Source organism: Protopterus annectens, chromosome 6.part0 (assembly GCF_019279795.1).
Source record: "Protopterus annectens isolate FY-2018-M chromosome 6.part0, PAN1.0, whole genome shotgun sequence".
In the NCBI taxonomy this organism is placed as follows: domain Eukaryota; kingdom Metazoa; phylum Chordata; order Ceratodontiformes; family Protopteridae; genus Protopterus; species Protopterus annectens.
Genome location: NC_056737.1, coordinates 326485026 through 326512614, shown reverse-complemented (window position 1 = coordinate 326512614; position 27589 = coordinate 326485026). Strand labels below are relative to the sequence as shown.

The window sequence follows — 27589 nt, the reverse complement described above, 5'->3', positions numbered from 1 at the left end:
CACTTTTCAACTGATTTCATTGACTACCTGGATGTCAGACTTGAAAAAAACACAGCTACAGGAACACTTTCTTCTACTATCCATAGAAAACCTACTTACTGTAATTCACTTCTTCACTTTTCAAGTCAACACCCATATAAACAAAAAAGATCGATAGTTAAGGGCCAGCTCATTCGAGCAGCTAGAATGTGTAGTACTGATACTCATTTCATCAGGGAGTGTTCACTTCTCTATGAAATGTTCTCTAGCCGTGACTATCCAGGGCCCCTAATTCAAGAGCTTACAACAGAAGTCACGAACAAGAGACTTAATGGTCTTTATAAACCCTTACTTCATAACACCCACATACAATGTAGAAGTGAATCTCCAGCTATAGCACTGATGGCAACAATGGATTTGACAACCACTTCAGGGCCAGTAAGGGAAACAACTACAAACCAAAATCATTATTCTTCCAGCTTTATAACAGCTTTTAATATGGACTCAAAGTATATTAGTTCTATACTATTCAAAAATTGGCACTTTATCACAGGTAACAGCTTACTTCTTGAAAAACTGGGAGACAAGCCTCTCATAGTCTATAGGAGAGGCAAGAATTTAAAAGCTTTACTAGAAAGTAACAAACATTCTGACTCTTTCACTCGTCAGAAAGGAACATTTACTTGTGGTAATTGTAACTGGTGCAGATGTCTTAGAACAGGAAACTCTGTCCAACTGAATGGCAGAAAGCTCACTATCCAATACAAAGTTAACTGTAACACAAAATTTATAGTTTACTTGGCAACTTGCGTCTGTTGTTCAGCATATTATATTGGCAAAACTGAGCGCAAATTCAAAGAAAGAATTTATCAACACATGTATGCCATTAAAAAAGTCAAGGAAGATAATGCACTTTCAAAGCACATAATGTATAACAAAGGTCATAGTTTCTTATTTAATGCAATTGACCATGTTCCTCATAATATCAGAGGTGGCCCTGCATCCATACTTTTGGAAACTAAAGAACTAGAATGGCAGTTAAAACTTAACGCATTCCATCCACCAGGCTTGAATGACAACTGTAATATCTCTTGTTTATTAAAACTCAAGAGTTATCTAAGATAGCCCTTCCCTTCCATTTTGGTCTTCTTTTTTTGTTCATTAAACACCACACAACACTGGTTCCTACTAGGGCCTGACACTCGTTTCTCCATTTCTTAATTTCACCTACTTGTTACATTTTATCACTAGGCAGACATTCCTTTCACCAAATATATATTTCATACATTTTTCTATACCTTTTCATTAGGTATAGCTTTGTGTTTCACATTGCTACTTCAGTTGTTAACACATCAATAACTCCAATCTGTCACAGCAGACTCACCACAATTTAATTTTAAATTTTAGAGAACAGTTCATGATTTTTTACTTTCTCATGCTTGATCAGTTATAGTTGCAACATAATTTGCATGCACCATATACTTTAGTCACACTGTTTGGCAGATTCTTATTTCAGACTTCAAGACGGATTTTCTATCCGCAGTAGCACAACTATCTTAATTTCAATATGTGCAACACGTAGGGGTTGTCTCTTAGTCGAGTTCAAAGTTTTTCTACATCCATGTTTCTTACATCCTTTTTATATTTGTTGTATCTTGAACAAGGAGCACATTATTTTTTTTTTTTTTTTTTTTTGCCTTTATAAGGCTTGTTTAAAACAAACACTAAGTTTTAATTCTTCACTATGTTTGACAAGCGGACTTTTCTACTAGAAGTCAGAGACTCGTAGACTAGTACACTGACTTCAAAGTGAACGTTCAGCCAACATGTTTTATGTAAAACGTAAACATTTTATTATTTGTGATTTTTAACAAGGATGCCTTTTAGTCTAACGAAACACCGCATACTAAGTTCACGAAGGACAGACTAGTTCATTTCAGGAGGTTCGGGATTATCACTCTAACTCCCTGACTAGGCATCTTTACTAGTACGGACTTAGTACTTTTGTTGCTTGGGAAGCACAACGGCACTTGTTATTTTTAAAGGGAACTGATGGTTGTGTACAGTTATTTATTACACTGTTGTGAATTTTCAAATGTCACTTCATAGCTGATATCAACTATTTGAATGTTTATAATTTTAAGCAATTAATAGCGCTAACTGCAATTAATTGTTGCTATGCCTTTTAGGAGATGACAAACGTGATTTACAACTTGGCGCCTTTTTATGTTTAAATTAAAACCTCTTATTGTATTGTATGTACTCTGAGGAAGCTACTACAGAGGTGGTAGCGAAAACGTTTCTTGTTTTCAAATAAAAGTTGCGTTAAGACAACAAATATCGTATCAGTGGATAAGTGCTCTCTGGTTACCAGTCCAACATTAGATAAATTGATCAATTCTTACCTTCCCTTAAAAATCACTCCTCCTACAAAGCAATGTTCTGCATGTATTGTGCCCACAATTTCATTTTTTTTCTGTGTAATTTGTCACTACCCTTCTCTAAAGATCCCACCTCCAGTTATTATGTCTCTGTTGCAATATTCAATACTTGAACTGCAGATGGTTTAGAGTTTGGCTTACATTTTCTAGTAACTGCATTTTTGGCAGCCACCAGAATTAACAATTCCTTACTATGTCTAAGAAATTCAGATCATGTATCCCAGCTAAAAAAAAATATTTCCGTAGTTATACCCATTTGCTCACCCACTATTTCTGACAGAGTACTCTGTATGGATTTTTTTTTAAATCTGCCAACTCATTACACTCCCAAAACATATGTTCCTAGTTACCACCTCTTTCTTCCCCACCACATCTCCAACATTTGCCATCTACCTCAGGAAAACTTCTCTGGAGTCTGGGGTATAAAAAAATACTTGTGCAAACAATTCCAAACAAAAATCCTAAATTTGTTATACTTTGTTGCTTATTAGGGAGCCATACTTATATCCTCCCGTTGTTTTCTAGTGAATTGCTTATCCAATCCAATCTTTTCTAATCTTTTCTGATTGATTCATTAGTTACCATGAAATATTTATACACCCTACTAATTATCCCCTTTTAAAAGCAGCTTCTGTTCTACATTAAACTAAAAACTCTACCAGAGCAGGTCTTTCACTTAGGATTCTTCTATTCTTTTCACTTTGTCTATATTCGGATAACATTCCCTGTTATTATTCTCCTTAAGGATTTGCATCCAAAATCCCACTCGCTCCTTATTTCTTGAATTTGCCCCCAGTTTATCATCATCCCTTTCCACTCTGAATTATAGCTTTCTGCTCGAGTTACGTTTAGGAGCCTTAACTGTGTAACTCTAACATAGCTCTTCAAATCAGGTAATCCTTCACGACCTTGTTCTAGAGGAAGTATCAAATCCACTTGAACCTTGCCCTTTATCATCATGTAAACTTGTGATGAAAAAAAATGTTTTTGATATGAAAGCAGTATAGTAGTAAGTATGTTTGGCTGCATCAACAGACTCTTGACATCAGAAAAAAATATTCCAGTCTATCGTTGCTAGGTGGTTGTGTAAATGAGAAAACTCATCTGGAGAAATTAACTTGAAAGTTTTTTTTTTACAGGGAGTTTAGGTTTGTAAAGATAATTGTATATTAAAGGTTATGAAGTAGTGACTGATAAAGATAGATGGAGCTTTTGAGATTTAACAGAGAGTGCTTCCAAAATTTGAGGCGGTTTTTGTTGGTTCATTGAGAATTAATTTTAATCTCAGATCTGTTAGCCATGTTTTTGTGTGGACCCAGTAGATTAAGTCAAAGTCATTCAGAATGACTAGATCTTCATATAGGTAGATAGAATGAATGAATTTTCTGGGGAGAAAGGCAAAATAAAAATAAAGAAGGTGGCAATTTCTATGGAGTATGGTGACGAGTAATAGGTCAGGTCATATTCTGTGATGGAGAATGACTAAACACAAGTCTTTATCTGCATAAAGTGGTGGTGGTGGTCCACCACCGACCCAGTTCCTGGTTAAACATTAAAAGTGTACCTGTATCCTGAAAAAATGTATGAACACCAAAGTCATCATTTTTTATTCAGGATTCAGTGACTGATGTTGTATTACTATAAACAACCCCATCCCTTTATCTTCTTCATGATAAATGCAGGGAGAACTGGAAAAAAGACTGATATCTTCCTGCTGCCACATTCACTTGATACAATACCTTTCACTCGAATATAGCTGTGCTTATTTATTGATTTATTATCTGGCTGAGTAACTGTGTTGCATTCTGGTTAGTTTGTAACAAAATCTGCTGCAGACTACAGAAAATATGCCAGCCAACTACAGATGGTTTCTTCTCTCTACTGCATCATCAGTAGATGGGTCTAGATGAAATGGAACCAATAAGTAATTGGACAGTTCAGCATACAGTAAGCAGAAATGCTAGTTTATTAAACTTAATAAATACAAGTCCACTGAAATATGTAAAAACTACATGTTTTAGAATAAGAAACCCCATTTTACAAGAGGAAGGCATAACTATAACCCACAGAAATAGTAAAAAACTTTGTACTTAATCTTTAATTAAGCAGATCAGGTGAATGGAGAAAAAAAGCAGCTTGCTTCTAAACCCGCTCATTGATGGAATGTAAAAGGTGAAGGTACAAGTAGGGAGATGCTGTTTGGACAAGCACATGCAAAACTGTGCCCTACCAGCACAGGTCCTGCACAAAAAAGCACAGAAGCTCATTTTTCCCTAAACAGCTGTCAGGGAAACCCTTCCAAGCTTCTCAGGTGCTCTAGGAGCAGCTCGGTTGCACATGAGTAGTGTTACCTTACTGATCAACCTTAGCCTACACAAAGTAAATGTCTCTCTTGTAGTCTCAGCACTACCAGCGCAGTCCTGTCAAATTAACCCATCCCATTCCCTTCCCTAATAAAACATACAGCAAGAACCTGCTATCATGGTCAGGCAGTTTCCCATAATCTCTCTGGCCAGCCTGATAGACATGGGCATCCTAAGGCAATGTAGCAATTGTCTCATGTATAATGATGACCACTTACTCCTGGAACAAAACAATTATTTATGTGACAGATGTAGTTGGAGGCAAGACTCTCACATAAGGACAAATCAAATGCCAAACAGGTTGATAGTGCACACACACTTCCCACACTAAATAAGGACACAAAAACAAACCCACATATGTAAAGGTACTCACCAGTAACTTACCAAAACATTAGAGGCCTCCTAAATGGAAACCACTTACACACATAACAATGCAAAAAACAACCACAACACAACACACACACACACCAGTGTCTCAACAAATAAGTCCGTAAGGCGTTACACCACAAAATCTAATGTATTGGTCATAGACGACACCACTGTGAGACACATGGATGTTCCCCTCACCAGGATGGATAAGGAGTGCCTTACGGTTAAGTTGCCTGTCAGGTGTCAGGATCTGTCAAGTCAGTCAAGCACTCAAGTCACTCAACCACAAGTATTGGTATGACTCTGTCATAGTCCATGTGGAGGTGAATGACTTGAGACGCACCTCACTGGACTATATGAACAGAGACATGACTGAGCTCTCAGATTGTGTGCCACAGGCAGGTATAAGCCTAGCCTTAAGCAGCATTCTACCTTCTCCAAGGATGATGCCACAATACAAACAAAAAAAATGACTGACTTTAACAATTGGCTTAGCTTCTGGTGTCAGTCCAAGGGAATCCAATATTTATAAGCACAAAAGTCCATGGTCAGGAAGTATTCCAAAAACAATAAAAAAATGCTGTCCTCCTCTGGTGCTTCGGACCCACAAAAAACACTCGGCAAATGGTACAACACTTTTATTCCAAACGATAATCCACAAGTACGATAGAGATAACAAAAAAATATAAAATAAAGAATGTGTGAAAACAAATGGATTGAGCGCGCTTTCATCTCATCACATGAGACTTCTTCAGAATCCTCATTTTTGAATTACCAACTCATTTAAATAACCTTTCTTAGTATTTCATTGGTTATTCGTTGGCGCTCAAATCAAAAAACAATAAACCAAGTGACAATTTTCATAATCAATCTCATACTGTAAATAATATAAGTATCTATGTTCAAGAACGTGGTATTGCCATTAAATAATGGCAATACCATTATTTAGCATTAAATCCGAAACACCAGAGTCGGACAGCCTTTATAGTTACCAGACAGCGTTTTTTATTGTTTTTGGAATCCAATACTTGTCAGCCTGGAAAGACATGGTCGACAGGCCACGCTGCTTTGCCAGAGATGGTCTGCACCTGTCTCCTCTAGGCTTTCAGATACTGACAAAGGCATTAGCCACCCTCTGTTGTGCCTTTTTACAGCAATGATAAAATAACCAAACTCCCAACATAACAAAATCTTCTCTAGATAAACTCAAGGTAGTGCTGCTTAATGCTAGGAGTCTAAACAAGAAACTGCACTGCCTGGCAGCATTCCTCACTTGGAAAGATACTGATGTCTGTGCAGTCACCAAGACATGGTTCACCCCAGCCTTGCAGGGCTACAATGCCTTCCATATATTCAGACCACAAACTGAGTGTGAAAAAAACAAAGGAGGAGGAGCTGTATCCATCTTCATTAAGGATAAGTATACCTTGACACTGATTAAACAGTATGACTCACTCCATGTTCATCTATAGGCAAAGCCCCCTACCACATAATAGCTAGCTACAGGTCTCCCACCATGAAACAGGAAAAGCACACTGTATACCTGGACTTACTGGAGTCACTTGTCATACAGCTCAACACCTTACTCATGAATGAGTTTAATTATCCCACCATTGACTGGGAAACACACATTCATTTATTTATTTACATGTATTTACCGGGAGGGTCCGACTGGACATAGCTGTCTGTTTTTAGAGGAGGCCCGGGGAGAAAAGTTCAATAACATTTAGTACGATACAGTAAATATGAAGTTAACAAAGACAAAAGTGATATGGACAATACAATTCAGACAATATAATAGGTAATACGAAATTATAAGAATAATAATTGTATACACATATAGTTAGTTTAATAGAGGTTATGCAGAAATAAGAATAAAATACTAAAATAAGTTGTCAGAGGAGTAATTAGTATGTTTGTGTGTGGGTAAATTGCATGAGAAGATGAGACTATTCTGCTTAAGCTAGGGGGGAAATAGTGCTATGGGATAGGTGACAGGTCAGAGAAGTGAAAGAGGTTAAGAGAAGCATCTGGAGTGAAGTTACACATAGTTAATTAGTGGGAGTTTATAAGATGATGCAAGCTGAGAGAGAGGGGAGCAACATTAAAATAGGTCAGCCTGATGCCAAGTAATTGCAGGTCCAGGAGTTCTTTAGGTAGGATTTGAGTTGAGTTTTGAAGGTGGTTTTGTTGGATTGAGTCTTAATTTCGAGTGCTAGGGAGTTCCAAGTTTGGCAATGTTACTGGTATAAAGGGAGTCTCCAGAGCTGTAATGGTTTTTGGAGACTGCAGTTAACGCCTTATTGTTGGATCTTAGTTCTGTGTGATTGGAGTAATGGGTGATCAGGTCTTGTAAGGCTGGAGTTTTTTTGGGATGGTATAGTATTTGGTGGGCTAGAGTGAGTTGGTTTAAGGCTGGTGTTTGGAAGTTCCAACCAAGAAAGCAGTTTTAGGGCTTGACAATGACAAGTTCGGTAAGAGGAGTTTGTAGCAAATTTTGCTATTTTGTTGTAGCATGCAGATTTTCTTTAGATTAACTAGGGTAAGAGAGGCATACAGTAGAGTTGAGAGAAGATGGGTTTGAGCTAAGATGACTTTACTGTTGTTAGTTAGGAAGGTTTTGCATCAGTAAAGAGTACCTAGTTTTTTGTGGACTTTGGTAATTGTTAGAGCTATAGGTTTGTCATATTTCATACTGTAGTCGATTATGACCCCTAGCAGTTTGATTTGTGTGACTAGACAGATAGGGGTGGTATCTGATGTGAATATAGTCAATGGGGAATAGGTACTGTTGCTTTGAAAGAATGGAAAGCACAAGTTGGGTCTTTTTAGGATTTAGTATTAGCTGGGAGTTTGATAGCCAGGTTTCGATAGATGTAAAGGCTTCTTGGATCTTGGTTTGTAGTTGTAGGAGGGAGGGGACGGAGCAAATTAGGGTGGAGTCATCAGCATATTGTACAAGGTTTGCTAGACAGGTAGCTTTGTGAAGGTTATTTGTGAATATAGTGAAAAGTAAGGGTCCTAGAATTGATACTTGGGGTACTCCAAATTTCACAAGAAAAAGTGGGGAATGGGAGTCTTTCCACTGAATAGCTTGTAGGCACTGAGAGAAGTGGTCTTGATAATAGTGTAAGGGTGGATAGATTTAATTTTGAGAGTACTGTTAACAATTTTGAATGGGAGACTCTATCGAATGCCTTTGATAGGTCAAGGAATACTGCAGAAACTAGTTGACCATTGTTGTGTTGAATAATTACTAGGTTACTCAATTTTAGGAGTGCGGTGGTAGTACTATGGTTGGGGCAGAATCCGTGCCGAGTTTCAGCAAGAAGATTGCTGGAGAGAAGATGAGTTAGGACCTGGGTGTGAATACATTTTTCAAGAATTTTAGCCAGCCACATGACCACAAACATGCTGGCTCAGAGGTTCTTGAAGTTTGTCAATGCAAATGCTCTGGAACAGCTAGTCAACAAACCCACAAGAGGCTCAAATGTCTTGGACACAGTACTCACTAGCATGGGACAGCATTGCACCCCCTCCTTCCCTGTGTGATGTCCCCTTGGTAAGATCGGACCTCATTCAATGTAATTATATGACTAGACACCCCATCAAACTCAAAAACTCTTAAAAATTTTCAAATACAAATTATCTCCTACTAAGTAATGGTTTAAGAAGTTTCAAAGCCCCCTCGAATGCAGATAGCATGGACTCCTATGCAGAGGTGTACATCAGTGCCCTACCATTTAAACAGTTGTATAGAATCAGCTGTACCTAACTGGATTACAACCAGGTTTTGCCAAAAAAAAAAAAAAAACAAGCCACCCTGTTGGACCCCTTAGTATATAAAGGCTATACAACAAGAGAAAGAAACTAATGTCCAAGAACAAAAGGGAACCGGCTCAGCAGAGGAACAAATCCCACTCTAGCTTAAACAAACAAATCAGAAATCTTGTCAAGTCCTCCAAAGCTAATTATGAAGCATAGACAACCTCTCTAGCTAAGAATAATCACAAGGCATGTTTTAACTATGTCCAAAATCTAAAAGAGAATACCCAGCTATGCTCTGAAAAAGTTGTGGCTGGCACCACCCATACTCGAACAGAGGTAACAGCCAACCTGATAGCTGACAGATTTTGAGCAAACTTCACCCGCCCCTGTCCACTCTAGTCATGCCCCAAAGTATACTTGCCACCATTCCTCAGCCTGTTATCTCAAGACAGCAGATCATCTCAGCACTCTCAAAGGCCAAAAACACAGCATGAATGGGACCAAACAAGATCCCAGGCTGCCTTTTAAGCAACTGGACCCCTGTTTAACCACAGCCTGTAAACTGATTATATTCTGGCAGAACGGAGGACAGCAACAGTAATCCCTCTCTGCACAAAAGGGGGCCATCAACCAACCCTGGGAATTATAGGCCCCATAAGCTTGACTAGCCTCATCTGCAAGGCCATCTTATTAACAAGGACATAGGTAATCTTCATACTCTGGACCCAACCCAGTTCAGATTCGTTAAAGGTAGATCATGCTTGTTAAAAATGGATGACTTCTTTGAGAACGTCATAAAGGCCCTGGGCGAGGGAAAGACAGTGCATACCACCTATCTTGACCTAGCCAAGGCATCTGACACAATTCTCCACTCGGATATTACAGAGAAACTCTCCCAATTGGGAATTAACCCCAACATTACCAGATGGGTAGCCAACTGGCTCACCAGCAGGACACATACTGTTATAATGGGTGACTTCTCCTCTAGCAAAAGACCAGTCACCAGTGGCATACCACATGGTTCTGCGCTGGGCCCTTTACTGTCTGTAATTTATTTCTCAGAAGTCCAGGCAAACTGGGATGGCCTGTGGCTGACAAAATTCTCTGACAATTGTAAGTTGAGAGCAATCATTGAGTTCTCCAGTGTTGTTAATATAGTGCTGACATGGTTAACTCAGACAAATGATTGGTGCCAAAGCAACAGATTAAAGCTGAATGTTAAAAAAAGCATTGTTACTCCCTTTCGAAAAGTTGACATCCCTGCCAATTACATTACAGACAGCACCCCTCTAAGTGTAGACCCAGTGGTACATGATCTGGGTATTCAGGTTGATAGTAACCTGAACTTTGACCATTATGTGTTCACAGTAGTAAGAAAATCCTTTTACGTGGCACATCTTATAAGTAAAGGCATTGCATCTAGATCTAAGGATGTTATAACTCCATTATACTCAGCCCTCATCAGACCAATAATTGAGTACAATGCTCCCTTTTGCATGTATCTCACCAGACACCTGCAACAGCTGGAGAGACCACAGAAGTATTTCAACAGAAAATTACAGGTTACACAAAACAAGTCTTATCAGAAAGACTGAAAATCCTGTCACTTTATTCTGTCTCCTACAGGTTGCTATGGGGTGACCTGTGCCTGGCTTACAGGGCAGCCTCACCTGGTCCTGACAGAAATGCTACACATTTACAGTCAAATTGCACAGGGGTCACTCACTCCAGGGGTCGTAACATAGCCTCTGACATGAATAGGTCATGCTGAGGACTGCCACTTCTCTTTAACAAGCTTCCAATTCATGTGAAATAGAGCCCCTCCCTGACTCTCTTCAAATACAACCTAGATCAATGGATGCGTGACTGCAAATTCACTCCTGGGGTGGCACCCATGTGCCTTATGGACAGAGGAAATTGTAATTAACTACCATAGACCCTTACTTCTGTGAACTTCACTCACCTAACCACGGACAACTGGGGCAACTTGGGATAAATACGGCTAGCCCTAAGCAGCATTCTACGTTCTCACAGGACGATGCCTCAATATAAACCAAAATGACTGACTTCAACAATTGGCTTAGCTTCTGATGTCAATCCAGGGGGATCCAGTATCTGTCAGCCTGAGAAGATATGGTCAACAGACCATGCTGCTTTGCCAGAGATGGTCTTCACTTGTCGCCTCTTGGCTTTCAATTAGCGGCAAAGGTTTGCCTCCCCCATGGTGCCTTTTTTAGGCAATGTCATAACAATAAAATTCCTGATGTAAAAAATTTCAATAGAGACAAACTCAAGGTTATGCTGCTTAATGCTAGGAGTCTAAATAAGAAACCGCGCTCACTGGAAGCGCTCATTACCTTGGAAGATGCTGATGTCTGTGCAGTCACAGAGACATGGTTCACAAGGCCACAGAGACCACCCTAGCCATGCAAAACTACAATGCTTTCCACATGTTCAGACCACAAAATGAGCACAAAAGAAAGAAAGACAGAGGTGTATCCACCTTCATTAGACAAATGCATCTCAAGACTGGTCAAAACAGTAAGACTCCATAGAGCTGTTCCAAGTCCAACCAACTTTAGGTAAAACCCCTTTCCATATCATGGTTAGCTATAGGTCCCCACCATGGACCACAAGAACATCTCTGCCTACCTGGACCTACTTGAGGCACTCACTATACAGCCAAACACCTTGATCATGGGTAATTTCAACTATCCTTCCATGGACTGAGAGTAATATATGAGCACAAACATGCTCGTCCTAAGGTTCCTGGACCTTGTCAATACAAATGCTCTGGATCATATAGTCTGCACCCCCACAAGGGGCTCAAATGTCCCAGACTTAGTACTCACCAACATAGGGGGTCTCTGCACTATCCTCTGTGTGTGTTGCCCTCCCTAGTAAGGTCTGATCATAAATCAATCTCATTTGAAGTGATGATCATGCCTGCCCCCCCCCCCCAGCAAAAAAGATGAAAAATTTCTCCAAAGCAAACTATAGCCACCTAAACCCACTACCCCCAGTGTCAACAATGACTCCTATACAGAGTTGCATATAAATTCCATGTATAAAAACCTATATAAATGTATAGACTCTGCTGTACCTGAATGGATCAAAATAAGGTCCTCACAAAAAAAAAAAAAAAAAAAAAAAACAAGCCACCCTGGTGGACATCAAGCATAAATAGGTTATACAACAAGAGGAAGAAAGTAATGTCTAAGAGCAAGAGGGAACTGGGTCACAGGAAGGACACCATCCATGGCTTCAACAAGCAAATTAGATATCTTGTAAAGTTCTCTTAAGCCAATTACAAAGCTAAAGTAGCATCCTTAGCCAAGGATAATCAAAAGGCATTCATTAGCTACATCAGAAATCTATAAGGGAAGGCCCAGCTTTGTGCTGAACTAGTAGTAGATAGTACTGACCTTGAGGACATCGCCAACCTGCTAGCAGACAGATTTGGTACAAACTTCACCTTCCTGTCCCCACCAGATATACTCTAAAGCATAATGGTCACCAGTCCTATACCTACCATCTCCAAAGAGCAGGTCATAACTTCACTCTCCATGTCCAAAAACACGCCTCTGTGTGACCGAATAACATCCCAGGCTGCCTACTAAATGGTCTAAAACAGGACCTAGCAGAACCACTTGGCACTCTCTTCAACCACAGTCTAAGTATTGGCTTTGTCCCAGCAGAGTGGAAAATAGTAACAGTATTTCCCTTGCACAAAGGGGGTCCATCAACCAACCCTGGGAACTACTGACCCATAGGCCTAACCAGCCTTATCTGCAAGGCCACGGAGAGAATTATGATGGACCTTATCAACAAATACATTGGTGATCTTCAAACTCTTGACCTGACCCAGTTTGGCTTCTTTAAGGGTAGAGCATTCTTTTTAAACCTGGTGGACTTCAAGAATGTCACCAAAGCCCTGGATGAAGGCAAAACAGTACATCCAGCCTATCTTGACTTAGCCAAGGCTTTTGACACAACCCCCAACTCAGACATCATTGAGTAACTCATCCAGCTGGGAATTAACCAATATGTCACTAGATAGGTAGCCAACTGGCTCACCAACAGAACGCATACTGGCAAATTTGGGGATTCCACCTCTACCAACAGACCAATTACCAGTGGTGTACCACAAGGGTCTGTGCTAGGCCCTCCCTACTGTTTGGAATCTATTTCTCAGAAGTCCAGGTATAAATAAATGGCCTGTGGCTTACCAAGTCTGTAGATGACTGCAAACTGGGTGGAATCATCAAGCCCTCCCACACTGCTGGCACACTACAAAAAGGACTTACACGGACAAATGACTGGTGGCCAAAGCCATGAACTTAAACTGAAAGCAAAAACAAATATCTGTTATCCCTTTCAGCAAAGGGGAAGCGCCTGCAAATTACAATATTAACAGAACCCCCCCCCCCTCTTTAGCTGAAACTCTGTGGTGACAGATTTGGGAACACAGATTGACAGAAACCTTAACTTTGATCACCATGTATCCACAGTGATATGGAAAGCCTTCTACACTGTACATCTCATAAGTAAGGGCATTGCATCCAGAGCCACGGATGTTATGACTTCCCTGTATTCATCCCTCATCAGACCACTAATAAAGTACAATAATCCCTTCTGTATGTACCCCACCAGACACCTCAGCTGCAGAGACCTCAGGGGTTACTCACTAAGAAAATTCAGGGCCTTCAACACATGACCTACGTGGAGACTGAAGGGCCTGTCAAAGTACTCTATATCATATAGGCTGCAGAGAGACGACTTGTACCTGGCCTACAGAGCAGTCTCAGACCCTGCCCTAATGGAAATGCTGCAGATTTGCAAGTCAACTGGGACAAGACTCACTCGCTCTAGGGATCTTAACCTAGCTTGCGACATTAACAGGACATGTTGGAGAGACATACGTCTCCCAGAGATTGCCACTTCTCTGGAACAAACTCCCAGTTCACATAAAAAAAGAGTTCCTCAATGATCCTATTTAAGTGCAACTTAGACAACTGGATGGGAGACTGCAAATTTATCCCAGGCGTGTCACCTATGTCCCTCTTGGATAAGGGCAGTCGGTGCTGATCATAGACTCGTACTGCAAATACAGACCATGCAACTTGGCCAACAAGGGAACATGAAAAGAAACATGAAGGAGCTGTCCCTTCTTGTAGCCCAGGCAGGTATGACCCTAGCCCTGAGTAGTATCCTGCCATCAACCAGAATGATACCACAGTTCAAGGACAAAATTATTGACTTCAACAATTGGCTAATCTTCTGGTGTCATTCTAAGGGGATCCAGTATCTGCCTGGGATGACATGATCGACAAACCACGATGCTTTGTCAGAGATGGCCTGCACCTGTCACCCTTGGGATTCCGGATACTGGCTAAGACTCTTCCCATCGCTATAGTGCCTTTTTTAGGCAAGATTCAAATGACAAATTCACCACCGTAACAGGTACAAGAAAGCAAAATCTGAGGCTAATGCTACTTAATGCTAGAAGTCTAAACCTCAAAATGCACTAACTCGAGGCACTCCTTAAAATGGAGAACATAGACATCTGTGCAGTGACAGAGACCTGGTTCAAGGCTCCAGACAGCACCCCTGCATTACCAGGCTATAATTCACACCACATCTTTCGGCCACCTAACCTGGACCGAAACACTAAAGGCAGAGGTGTGTCCATATTCATTAAGGATATCCACACCTCCAGGCTAGTTGCTCAGCATAATGCATCAGAGATTATCCAAGTGCAACTAACTCTGGGCAAGACCGCAATCCAAATTGTAGCTTGCTACAGATCCCCCACCATGCCCCAGGATTCCCACTCCTCATTTCTTGATACACTGGAAAATATTAGGATACAACCTAACACCCTAATAATGGGCAATTTCAACTACCCCACCATTAACTGGGAAAACTACTCATGTACCAACTCTTGTGCTCAACATTTTCTGGAATTCATAAATTCCAACGCCTTGGATCAACTTATCCACACCCCCACCAGGGGCAGCAATATCCTAGACCTGGTCATTACCAACATGGGAAACCAGTGTTCCACACCAGAGGTCAATTCCTCATTGGTCAGATCTGACCACAACCTAATCTTCCTAGACATCCACATCCCACCCCCACCCCCCATTAGGGAAACCACCATAAAAAAATTCTCCAAAGCCAACTTCACACTTCTTAAGACAGAAGTGGCAAACTTCACGACACCCATGCTGGCGGACAATACAGGTACAACTGCTGAATCCTATACAAATACACTTTATACGCACTTACACGAGTGCATGGATCATGCAATCCCTAACAGAACCAAGATGCTATCCTCCAAAAAAAGGAAGCCAATCTGGTGGTCCTCTAACATAAACAAACTCTACAACAGAAGAAAGAAACTGTTGCAAAAAAAAAAAGAGTAAAATCCCACGATTGGCAAAACTCCATGGTCAGCCTCAGTAAGAAACTGAGATCCCTCAAAATCCTACAAAGCTAGTTACAAAAACAAAATCACCACTGATTCTAAAGGGAACCACAAAGCATTCTATAGCTATGTCAAGAATCTCAATGGCAACACTCAGATCTGCTCTGAGTTACTGCACAATGGCACTAAATATACAGAACCAACTGATATTGCCAACATCCTGGCAGATAGCTTCAGTGCTAACTTTACCCCTCTCTCACCCCCTAAAGGGCCCATCTCTATACCGGAAGAATGTAAAGTTCCTCTAATCATGGCTGCACAGGTAAAAAACACACTTTCCAAAGCCAAGAACACAGCATCCATGGGACCTGACAACATCCCAGGCTGTGTTCTACTACCTCTCAACTGCACAGATTTTCGCATAATGTCCAGATTTTTGCCTCACATTTTTGGTGCGTTCCTCCTAAAATCTGTACTTTTCTGGCAAATAGCTGAGGAATGAAGACATTAAATAATGACAAACATTTGAGTTTAAGAATCCAGATCCTTCAGAAATTTCATGCTAATGCAAAACCTATTATTCTATCAACTTTCTAAGTTTGTAAGAGCAATATTTAAAATCTGTCCCTATTTGTCCCCCCATCATTTTAGACTTTGTCCAGATTTTTTGCTCTAAGAAATTGAGAGGTGTCTGGCACCCCACCCAAGTACCATGATCAATCATAGCCTCACCTCAGGCTTTGTGCCCACTGAATGGTGCACAGCAACGGTTATCCCACTCCACGAAAAGGGGAGCCACCGCGGACCCTGGGAACTATCTCCCCATTAGCCTGATGAGCCTGGTCTGCAAGGCTATGGAACGTATCATCATGGAACTTATAAACAATGACATTGGTAATCGCCAAACTCTGAACCCTACCCAGTTCGGGTTTGTAAAAGGCAGAGCATGTCTCCTAAACCTGATAAACTTCTTTGAAGCGGTCACAAAAGCCGTAGATGAGGGTAAAGTGGTTCACACAGCCTATCTAGATCTTGCCAAGGCTTTCGACACCATCCCCCACTCTGGAATTATAGATAAACTCACTAAACTAGGTATAAATCCCTATGTCACAAGATGGGTTGCCAAGTGGCTCAGTGACAGAACCCACACTGTGAAAGTAGCAGACTCTAAATCCAACTTCAGACCAGTGACAAGTGGAGTACCACTGGGTTCAGTCCTAGGTCTTCTCTCGTTTGGTATCTACTTCTCTGAAGTACAGGCTAACACAGAAGGTCTTTGGCTAACAAAGTTCGCAGATGACTGCAAACTAGGAGCCATAGTCAAAACTCCTAACGATGTGGACATCCTACAAAAGGGCCTTACTGAGACAGATGCCATGGCCTCAAGCCCAATGCCAAAAAGTGCATTGTCATCCCTTTTGGTAAAAACTCTGTACCCATGAACTACCACATAGGCGGTAGTCTACTTAACACCGAAAGTGTGATAAGAGACCTTGGGACACAGGTGGACAGTAGTCTCTCCTTTGACAATCACATCGCCACAGTAGTCAGGAAATCCTTCTGCGTGGCACACCTCATCACAAAAGGGTTCTCATCCAGGAAAAAAAGGAGGTCACTGCTCCCCTCTACTCATCACTCATTAGATCTGGAAAGGCTGCAGAAATACCTCACAAAGAGGATTACTGGCCTCAAACAGATGCCCTATGCAGACAATCTCAAAAAACTCCAGCTTTACTCTGTCGCATATCGCCTACTCAGAGGCAGTCTCTGCCTAACATACAAAGCTATGTCAAACCCAGAGCTGTTGGACATGCTCCACTTAAAGAAATCCCAATCCCTCCGAGATACACGCTCTAGCAACCTAAACCTTGTCAGCACAACAAACAGAACATGCTGGCGGGATAGATTTCTGTCCCAGAGACTTCCCAAACTCTGGAACAAACTATCTATCTATATCAAACAAAGCTCCTCATTAGCACTCCAAGAAAAATCTTGATGATTGGATGGGAGATAGAAAATTCACCCCGGGGATCACTGGGATCACTTCTGTGGCTCTGCTTGACAGGGACACAGGAAAATAATTTTCTTGGGTGGCAAAAACCAGGATACCATTTGGCCAGGCTTATATAGGCCCTAGGGCCAACAGCCTAGTACCTACCTATGAACCTATGAAGAGTATAACATGGCTAGGCTTATAAAAGCCTATGAACCTTGTAAGGGCTCTACGGCCATTAGCCTAGTAATCTTCTATGAACCTATAGGTCACGTGAAAGTGGAGATGCTGCTTCATAACTTCATAGATGTTCACTACAATGACCTAAATAATCAAAATAAACAAATGTTTTAATGTACCAAGTCATTCTTAATATCACCTATGCCATCATTTAGTATTCGGGGAACCAGTAGTTGTGTACCCATCCCCTTGCATAAACAAAACTACACACAACGACACACACACCAACACACACGCACAAAAAAAAAAAAAAACATCACAGTGTCTCTCTCACTTCACTACAGGTAATGGCACTCAAAGCACATATGCACATAGCACATATACTCATACGTTCTGATACACAGCCCACTTCTCAATATAAATATACTCAGCCCTGAGTCTACAGATATACACACAATGCTGCTTCCCAGCTTGCCACACCACATTAACCTACTATATCTCCTCTGAAGGTCACACGGTTGTTGTATTCTGTCTAGAACTCCCTCTCCTCCTACAATTTCTGTTCCAACTGTAATGTTGCACAGCATAATCAGACCCTACGCAGTCCTGGCTTGCATTAGCTGCAACACTCTGACATAACTTTATCATCAATGGACAAATTAATTTACCTATCTTAAATTTTGATCAGTGACATTACGTTAATGTGCATGCAATGCAACATCAAAAGATATGACATTTATTTAAAAAATGCACAAGATATCCTTGCTCATAGAACAATTCCCTTAGAAAAACTCAGAATTGGCATTGTACTTTGTGTCTCTTAAAGGCACATATAACTTTGTAAAAAGAACTAAAATTTTATCTAGATCAAACTATATTAAAGAGTTAAAAGCAACAATGCAATACAGTAACTGACATTCAAGGAATTTTTGCTGAATTCAGAAATCATTACTCTTCCTTAAACTAATTAAATAACAAAATACCAATTTCTATAGACAAGATTAGAAACTGAACCTGTAGATTAAAAATTCCATATCTACCTGAAAATTTCAAAAATTATTTACTTAAAACTATACCAATATGCAGTCTTGTCTCTTCACAACTGCTGTCATATTTACAACCAAGACAGGTATGAAGTGCAATTTACAAAGGTTTATTCCTGAAACTATTTGGAATGTAATACGAGAGAGGATGGAATGATGATAGTGCTGGGAACAGATCACCGTGATAGATTGTGACATGCACATGGGAGTCACATATGAAGTATGCGATGATATTGTGATAAAGGTGGGTGCATGCTCCCATACAAACCAATTCAAGGATTTTCTGATTAAGAGGTATGCACAACGCAACTAACATTAATATCATGGCTTAAATGCCTGAAAACAATACATAAATGAGAACCTATTTCCAAACAAACAAAACACACCATTAATGTCATTTTTAGAAATGAACTGCAACAAGCATTAAGCTGCCATCAGTATAACACACAAACACAATCTATTTCAGTATTGCACAACCTTAACGGTAACTCCTTGAAAAGTACTGCCACTTAAAATAGTAAGACAGCCAGTATAGTATCAATGAGATTATAAAATTGAATGTGAATGCATTTACTTTGTTTTCATCCTGTCACAGATGAAGCCCAGGAAGAAATAAAAAAGTCTCTGAAAAAAGCCTGCCATGCTACAATATTTTCAGCTCTAATCAAGCACCCTTACTCTAACATTACACTGTGCTGGGGTGGTGGAGTTTCAGAAAACCAAGTGTCAGAATGTAAACAGAAACACTATTGTGACTGTTTCAGCTATGAAATAAAGGAACAAACACAAGTATTAGCACTGGTTTAAGCACTTGGGCTTCAGGCCAGTTATTTTACATTAGGAAGGTTCGTGGTCTGCACTCTTGTGTGAGGAGAGGCTGGACTCTGCCCTTCTGAGCTGGGAATTTCTGGTTAAAGGTTTATAGTGCCTGAATATTTGAACTGTATCTTACTGAAATTGGTACACCTTGTTTGCTGTAGCATAGACTAGATCCAGGCCTGCTGAATCTAGCTTTGTTTGTATGCTTGTTATTTCCCTGGAATGCTAATTCCACCTAAAATGCGGCTTCTCAGCGCTTCTGTGGATCCCTAGTGATATCTGCATTGCTTACTGTACTTATTTCATTGCTTCACTTGAAAGAAAGTTACTGTTTGTCGTTTTTGCATTTAAGTTACCTGTAACACATTGCACTTGTTACCTGGCACTTGCTCACTAAAGCAATTATAAGTCAGCACTAAAAATTAAAAGCACTACACCCTCGCTCCCCATTGGCCCTTGTTTTCAATTATAAAGGAATTCCCAATATTATTCTTGCATGTCCAAAGGTCAGTTGTCAATCTCCTCTCAGGTCCAGCTGGTGAATATGGGAATCTTGAGGCAATGTTACAACTGCCTCATGTACACAGACAACCCTCTCCTCCTCCCAACAAATTCCAACACATGTGAGAGATGCAACCATATAGCCAAACTGGAGGCTAAGCTCTCTCAACTCAGTACTGGCATAACCAGTCAGGAGGAGAAGGAAACCATACTCACTACAATTCCAGTCTCACATAGACCTACCACGACAGCAAACCAAACACATAATCACACAAAAACATACTCGGAGGCTCTAAATAAAGATCTGCCTAAGCAGCAGAGACCTCCAAAGCAGACACCCAAGCAACCGCTACCCCAAAACAAAACACGTGCAACACATATCTCACAAAGCCAGTGTGCCAAACAGTCACAGCCCTCAAGGCTAAACAACACACCTGATACACTTGTAATAGGTGACTATCGTCAGGCACACGGACGTCCCGCTCATCAGGCTGAACAAGGAGAAGGTCACGGTGAGCAGCCTGTCTGGCGTTAGGATCCGCCACATAACACAAGCACTCAGGTCACTCCAAGGCAAGTACAAATATGACTCAGTCATTGTCCATGCTGGTGTGAATGACCTGAGACGTACCTCCCTGGACTACATGAAAAGAGACATAGAGGAGCTCTCTGAGCATGTAGCCCAGGCAGGTATGACCCTGACCTTGAGTAGCATCTTACCCTCACCAGGAATTATGCCACAATATGAAGACAAGATGATCAATTTCAACAAATGGCTTAAGTATTGGAGTCATTCAAAGGGGATCCAATGCCTGTCAGCTTGGGATGATATGCACGACAAGCCACGATGCTTTGCTAGGGACGGCTTGCACCGGTCACCCCTGGGCTTTCGGATATTGGCAAAGGCTCTTGCTACCCCCATAGTGCCTTTTTTAGGCAAGGCTCAAAAGACAAACCCACCTCCATAGGTATCACAAGGGATAAGAAACTAAGAGTAATGCTACTCAACGCCAGAAGTCTAAACCTCAAGATGCACTTTCGAAACTCTCCTTAGCATGGAGAACATCGATATCTGTGCAGTAACAGAAACTTGGTTCAGGACTCCCGAGAGCACCCCAGCACTACCAGGTTATACCTCATACCATGCTTTTCGGCCCCAAAACTTAGACTGAACCACAAAAGGAGGGGGAGTATCGATATTCATCAAAGATACCCACACCTTCTGGTTGGTGGCAAAGCACGAAGCATCAGAGACTATCCATGTGCAACTAACAGTGGGTAAAACTGCCTTCCAGTTTATAGCCTGCTACAGACCACTCTCCCAAACCCAGGAACCACACTCGGCCTTCCTGAGAACACTGGAAAATATGAAGGTCTCTCCGAACACCATTATATTGGGCGACTTCAACTACCCAAACATAGATTGGGAGCATTACTCTAGCTCCAACACCCTTGCCCAAAGGCTCCTAGAATTCATAAACTCAAATGCTATGGAACAACTTGTTACCACTCCCACAAGAGGGGAAAACATACTGGACCTGATCATCACCAACATGGGGACTCTATGCTCCAGACCAGAAGTGTATCCCTCACTGGTAAGATCAGACCATAAACTGATCACACTGGATATTCACATCCGACCCCACCCCCTGCCCAGAAAACCACAGTGAAAAACTTCTCTAAAGCAAATTTCACACTCCTCAAAACCGAGGTGGAATCCTTCAAAGCCCCCGGGCCTGTGGAAAATACGGCCCAGACCGCAGAATCCTTTATAAATGCATTCTATGAACACCTTCAGGAATGCATGGATCATGCAATCCCAAATAAAACCAAGACCCAATCCTCCAAAGGCAGACGACCTGTCTGGTGGACCCCAGCCATAAACAAACTATACAATAGAAGGAGGAAGCTACTACATGATAGAGCAAAATCCCAAAAAGGGAAGTCATCTCTGATCAGTATTAGCAAAAAACTAAAGGCACTCATAAAATCATCAAAGGCCAGCTTCGAGAGAAAAATTGCACAGGACACTAAGGATAATCACAAGGCTTTCTTTAGTTATGTTAGGAACCTGGGTGGGAATTCCCAGATATGCTCAGAATTAGTCCAAAATGACAAAAAATACACCAAACCCACAGACATTGCCAACATCCTAGCTGACAGGTTCAGCGCAAACTTCTCCCCCCCCTCCCCACCAAAAGGGCAAAATCTATCCCAGCAGAGTGCTGCCCCCCTGACATCTCAGATGCTCAGGTGGGAGCCGCCCTCTCAAAAGCAAAAAACACAGCATCAATGGGACCAGACGGTGTCCCAGGCTGCATCCTACATGAACTCCAAGAAGAGCTAAACCCAAACATAAAACTACTGTTCAATCTCAGCCTTACTACAGGATATGTACCCAAAGAGTGGCGTACAGCAACAGTGGTCCCTCTCCACAAAGGTGGTGCCTCAACGGACCCTGGAAACCATCGCCCCATAAGCCTGACTAGCTTGGTCTGCAAAGCTATGGAAAGGATCATCATGGACCTCATAAATAAAGATAGTGGGGACCTACAGACACTGGATCCTACCCAGTTTGGCTTTGTTAAGGGCAGATCCTGCCTCTTAAACCTGGTTGACTTCTTTGAAACAGTCACCAAGGCCATTGATTTACGAGGGAAGGTGGTCCACACAGCCTATCTGGACCTCGCAAAGCCTTCGATACAATACCCCACTCGGGCATTATAGATAAGCTCACCAGCTTAAATATAAACCCCTATGTCACTAGATGGGTTACAAACTGGCTCAAGGACAGAACCCACATGGTTAGAATTGCTGGAGCCATGTCAGACTCCAAACCAGTTACAAGTGGCGTCCCACAAGGCTCAGTCCTGGGACCTCTCTTGTTTGGTATATATTTCTCTGAGGTACAGGCCAACACGGAAGGACTGTGGCTGATCAAGTTCGCAGATGACTGCAAACTGGGCGCCATAATCGACTCTCCAGCCGACACAAGCATCCTCCAAAAGGGCCTCATAGAAACAGACAACTGGTGCCAGAGCCATGGCCTCAAGCTAAACGCCAAAAAGTGTATAGTCATCCCCTTGGCAAAAACAAAGTGCCCACAAATTACCACATAGGTGGTAATCCATTAAGTACAGAAGAAGTAATTAGGGACCTGGGGACCCAAGTTGATAGCAATCTCTCATTTGACAACCAAGTGGCCAAAGTGGTTAGAAAAACATTTTATATAGCCCACCTAATCATGAAGGGATTCACATCTAGATTAGGGGAGGTCATCGTGCCTCTTTACTCATCCCTCATCAGGCCCATAATAGAGTACAATGCCCCTTTTGGGATGTACCTTACCAAACACCTGCAGCAACTGGAAAGACCCCAAAAGTACCTCACCAAGAGCATCAAAGGGCTCAAACAGATGCCATATGCTGCCCGGTTAAAGAAACTCCAGCTCTACTCAGTGGCATACCGCCTGCTCAGAGGTGACCTGTGCCTGACGTATAAGGCCATGTCCAACCTGGAATTAAGGGACATGCTGCACCTCAAAAGATCCAAATCCCATCGAGCTACACGCTCGAGAGACTTGAACCTCAGCACTGAAATAAATAGGACATGCTGGAGGGACAGATTCATAACCCAGAGGCTCCCTTCACTCTGGAATAAAATCCCAGTTCAGGTTAAGCAGAGTCCCTCATTGATTCTCTTCAAGAGGAATCTTGATGAGTGGATGGGGGATCATAGGTTTACCCCGGGTATCACTTCTGTGTCACTGTTAGACAGAGGCACAGTATACTAACCTCGAAAAAGGGCATAGCAAAATTAATTTAAAATGGGTGGCGAAAGCCAAACACACTCTGGCTAGGCTTATAAATGCCCTAGGACAGATAGCCTAGTATGAACCTATGAACCTATAACAATTGCCACTACAATAAGTTATACTACTGCTGCAATGCATGCAAAACAAAAGCAGAACAGTTAAAATGATAACAAATCATTTAAACATCAAAGATAAGATCTTGAGCTTGCCAGGCTCAAGATGGAAAAGCTGTATTTATGCTTATAAATTAGGCTGGGTAAGTATTATTACACTACTCTGGAACTAGATGCTGGCCTATCAAGGGATGCTTGCACACAATCACACATTGCTTGCTAAGTACGAATACAGTTTGGAAGAACTCCAATTACCTAGTTACGATGTGATAAGAAATCACAGCATCTGGTGAATCCCACCTCATATACAGGGAGAACAAGCAGACATCACCATAAATTATTGCACAATAACTATAGGAGTCAATCAGAGGAGGTCAAAAAAAGATTAGGAAGAGAGATTACCTGAGCAATTCACAAATAAACAAGGGAGGACATATAATGTATGGCACCCAAATATGCAACAAAGTTCAGAAGATTTGGGATTTTTGCTTGGAAGTGTTTGTATAGATACTTTATACCTCAAACAGACTCCAAAGAACTTCTCCTCAGGTAGATGGCAAATGTTAGTGGAGTGATGGTAAGAAAGAGGTAAGGGTGAATATAATTTTTTGGGAGTGTAATAAGTTGGAAGACTTCAAAAATTCCCTACAGAGTACTCTGTCAGAAACATTGAATGAGCAAATGGGTATAAGTAAGGAAATTATTTTTTTAGCTGGGATTCAGGATCTGAATTGCCTAGACATAGTAAGACCTTATAAAGTTTAATTCTGGTGTCTGCCTAAAATGCAATGACTAGAAAATGGAAATACGTCTAAACCAACTGTATTTCAAGTACTGAATATTGTAACAGAAATAAAAGAATTTGAAGTGGGATCTTTAGAAAAGGGTGAGAGCAAATTACATAGGAATAAAAATGGAAATTGTGGGAACAATATATGCAGAAAAATGTTTTGGAGGAGTAATAAGTTTTAAGTAAAGGCAGGCAATGAACAATGTATGTAATGCTGGACTGATTACATTATACATAATAATAAACGTAATGCGTAGTGTTTTTAAATGTGAACTTGTTTATATGGTTTATTTACTTTGTATAAATATAAGTTTGTCTGTGTCACAAGTGATAATTCAACAGAAATGTTTAAAAATAAATAAATAAATAAATAGCTTGCCTATTTTGGCTAAGCAACCTTGTCTCTTCAACACTACTGTCATACTCATAATCAGTACTCAGTAAATGCCAACAGATAAACAGTTGACAAGTAATGGATACATCAAGTTCACAATATTTGCTCAGATATAGCCTAACAAAGTCTATACCCTCTTCTTGGTCTATAGAAGTATATAAAGAACTAATATCAATATTGCACATAAAGTCTCATTACCTATAAATTTCTATTTTTTTCAACTCTTCCAAAAACATCCTTTAAATATTTACTTTGCTGAACTAAAGGATTCATCACCTGATCTAAATAGGCAGAAATTGTATACGTTTAGTTGAAAGGTGCAGATACTATAGGCCTAAAATGGGGCATTACACGTTTTTATGTATCTTTGGTATTCCAAATAAACAACCAAGTTGTGGTTCATCCACCATAAGAAAATTCAAACAATTCTAGAGTGATGTATCCTTGATGCAACAAGTCAAACCGCCTTAAATCAATGTTTTTATAATTGTTTCTCACAAAACTGTTTGAAACTCTTTTATAACTAGTTCCATCTGATAACAGATTGTTAGTAACTTCATAGTATTTACTGTTGTCCATGATGACAAATCCTTGCCCCTTGTCTGTCTTCATGTATCTTATATCAGTATAGCTGCCTAATTTTTTCAATGCTGTGATTTTGGCTTTACTTAAATTACAATATTTGTTATTAACCCTTTAATGTGTAACACCATGTAATAAATGATGAATATCTGTCCCACAAATAGATGAAAAACATTAAGCATGTTACATAATGTAGGATTATAATTAATGTTTTTTTAAAAACAACATTTTGATATTAAGTTAATTCAAGACGTATTTAAGATTCAACTTTCTTACAAATAATTTAAAGTCAAAGTGTTAACAACTGAGGCTGTTAGCTGGAAGGAACAAAAGACCTTGGGTTGTTGCCTCACAGCAAGGGGTTCTCCTGTTCGATTCTCGGCTGGAGTGCCTTCTGTGTGGAGTCTGCATGTCCTCCCCGCGGTCGGGTGCGTGCCTTCGCTGAAGGTTGAGCGTCGGGCTGGCAACTCGGCACCAAAAAAAAAAAAAAATCTGCTGCCAATCATTAGCAGACCGGAGTTCCGCTGTGACGACCCCTAACCGGGAAAATCCGAAAAGACAAACAATAACTAAAATTAAAGATGTGACAGTTTTTTTCTAACATCCTTTGTTTTTGGTCACCACAGTTAAAGCCTCTTGGTTTGGAGGCAAACTGCTTGCTTCTGTTACTGATGTAATGTTGTGATCTTTTCATTCTTCCACTTCACTGGTGCTTACATACTCTGAAGATCTACTTTCTTTCAGCCTAGGGGGCTATGATCTGAAGGGCCAAGTCGGACACGTGTTGAGGTTACAGGAGAAAAGGACTCGGGGACTCAGCAGATGGCTGCCAACCACAAGGGACAATAAACAAATTTCTAGTCATGGTATGGTTTACCTTGCATGGCATAGGTCCCTCACTTTCTTAGACTTATTGTTTCGATAGTGGCCAGCCTGCTCCCTGCGCTCCACCACCCAAGGTCTGCTGCCAATTCTGAAGGCAGAGCTTGAATGTTGTCAGATGTGCTTTCATCAATCCATGTCACAACTCTATAACAAGCTACCTAAGTGGTTGGTCTCCCATGGTTAACATTTTCTAAAACTCCTTGAACATTCTTGTAGTCAAACTATCTTACAGATGATCTTTTGTTTTAGCCTGCTATTATTACCGTTCTGATTTATTGTGTAACCTGTAATATCACATTTCTTATTTGCTCATTTTAAACGGATTTACCAGTTCTATGTATTTTATTATTTCTACTGCTTAAGCCTTGTTCCTTTATTTAATTTTCTAGTAGTCGTGCTTCGCTGTTAACATATAAATGAACTTGAACGTGCGTTTCTAGTTTGCCTAACCTTGTTAGTAACGCGTTTTGGCATGACTTAACGTCGCTCTATCCGTTATATCATATAACAGTATTGATAAGTCTCACCTGAATAACTTCTGAAAAAGCAAAACAAGGAATTAGCCTCTAGTCCTGTGTCGATTTACAACCTAAACACAGCAGATGTTGATACAGTGCAATACAATACATTCCATCATGTTCCGTAAACAGTACATTTACTTGCTCGTAATGCGTCCAGCTTCTGCAACATATTTTGACACCAGTATTACAACGGAAAATCATTTAGTTCTCTTTCCACTCACCATATTAGTTTGCAGACCGCTTATCTCTGCTTACAAGCTATCTCGAAGCCCCAGCAGCAACGAATGTCGATGCTTCTTGTCAGGAGATGTTCTTATTATTAAGAGACTAAATATCTTCCAGTTTACCAGACATCCATATTGTTGCTAGGATCACTGCACTGGTTGCTATGGAGGGCGTAAAGCCTACGCACAGCCGTGGGGTATGACGTAGAACGACTCTGGAAGGGTGGCTAGCACTTACTTGTACAGGTAAAGATACTAATACCGCTTAGTGGCTTCATATTAAAAAAAAAAGTTTTGCTAATCATCAACTGTCTCTAATTTTGGTTCAAATATTTGATCTGTCCTAAAACTGGAGGTTTTGTAAGAAAGTGAGACAAAAT

General features: G+C 40.8%; 1 protein-coding gene across 1 annotated transcript in view; it reads right to left on the bottom strand.

The window, feature by feature from the left end:
- The window catches only part of DNAL1 (dynein axonemal light chain 1), a 926266-nt gene extending 898917 nt beyond the window's left edge, over nt 1-27349 (bottom strand). The window contains exon 1 of the mRNA XM_044074089.1: nt 27207-27349. Coding sequence (XP_043930024.1) covers nt 27207-27209 — 3 coding nt within the window. The 5' untranslated portion in view covers nt 27210-27349. The remainder of the gene's footprint in view (nt 1-27206) is intronic.
- Nucleotides 27350-27589: the final 240 nt, after the last annotated feature.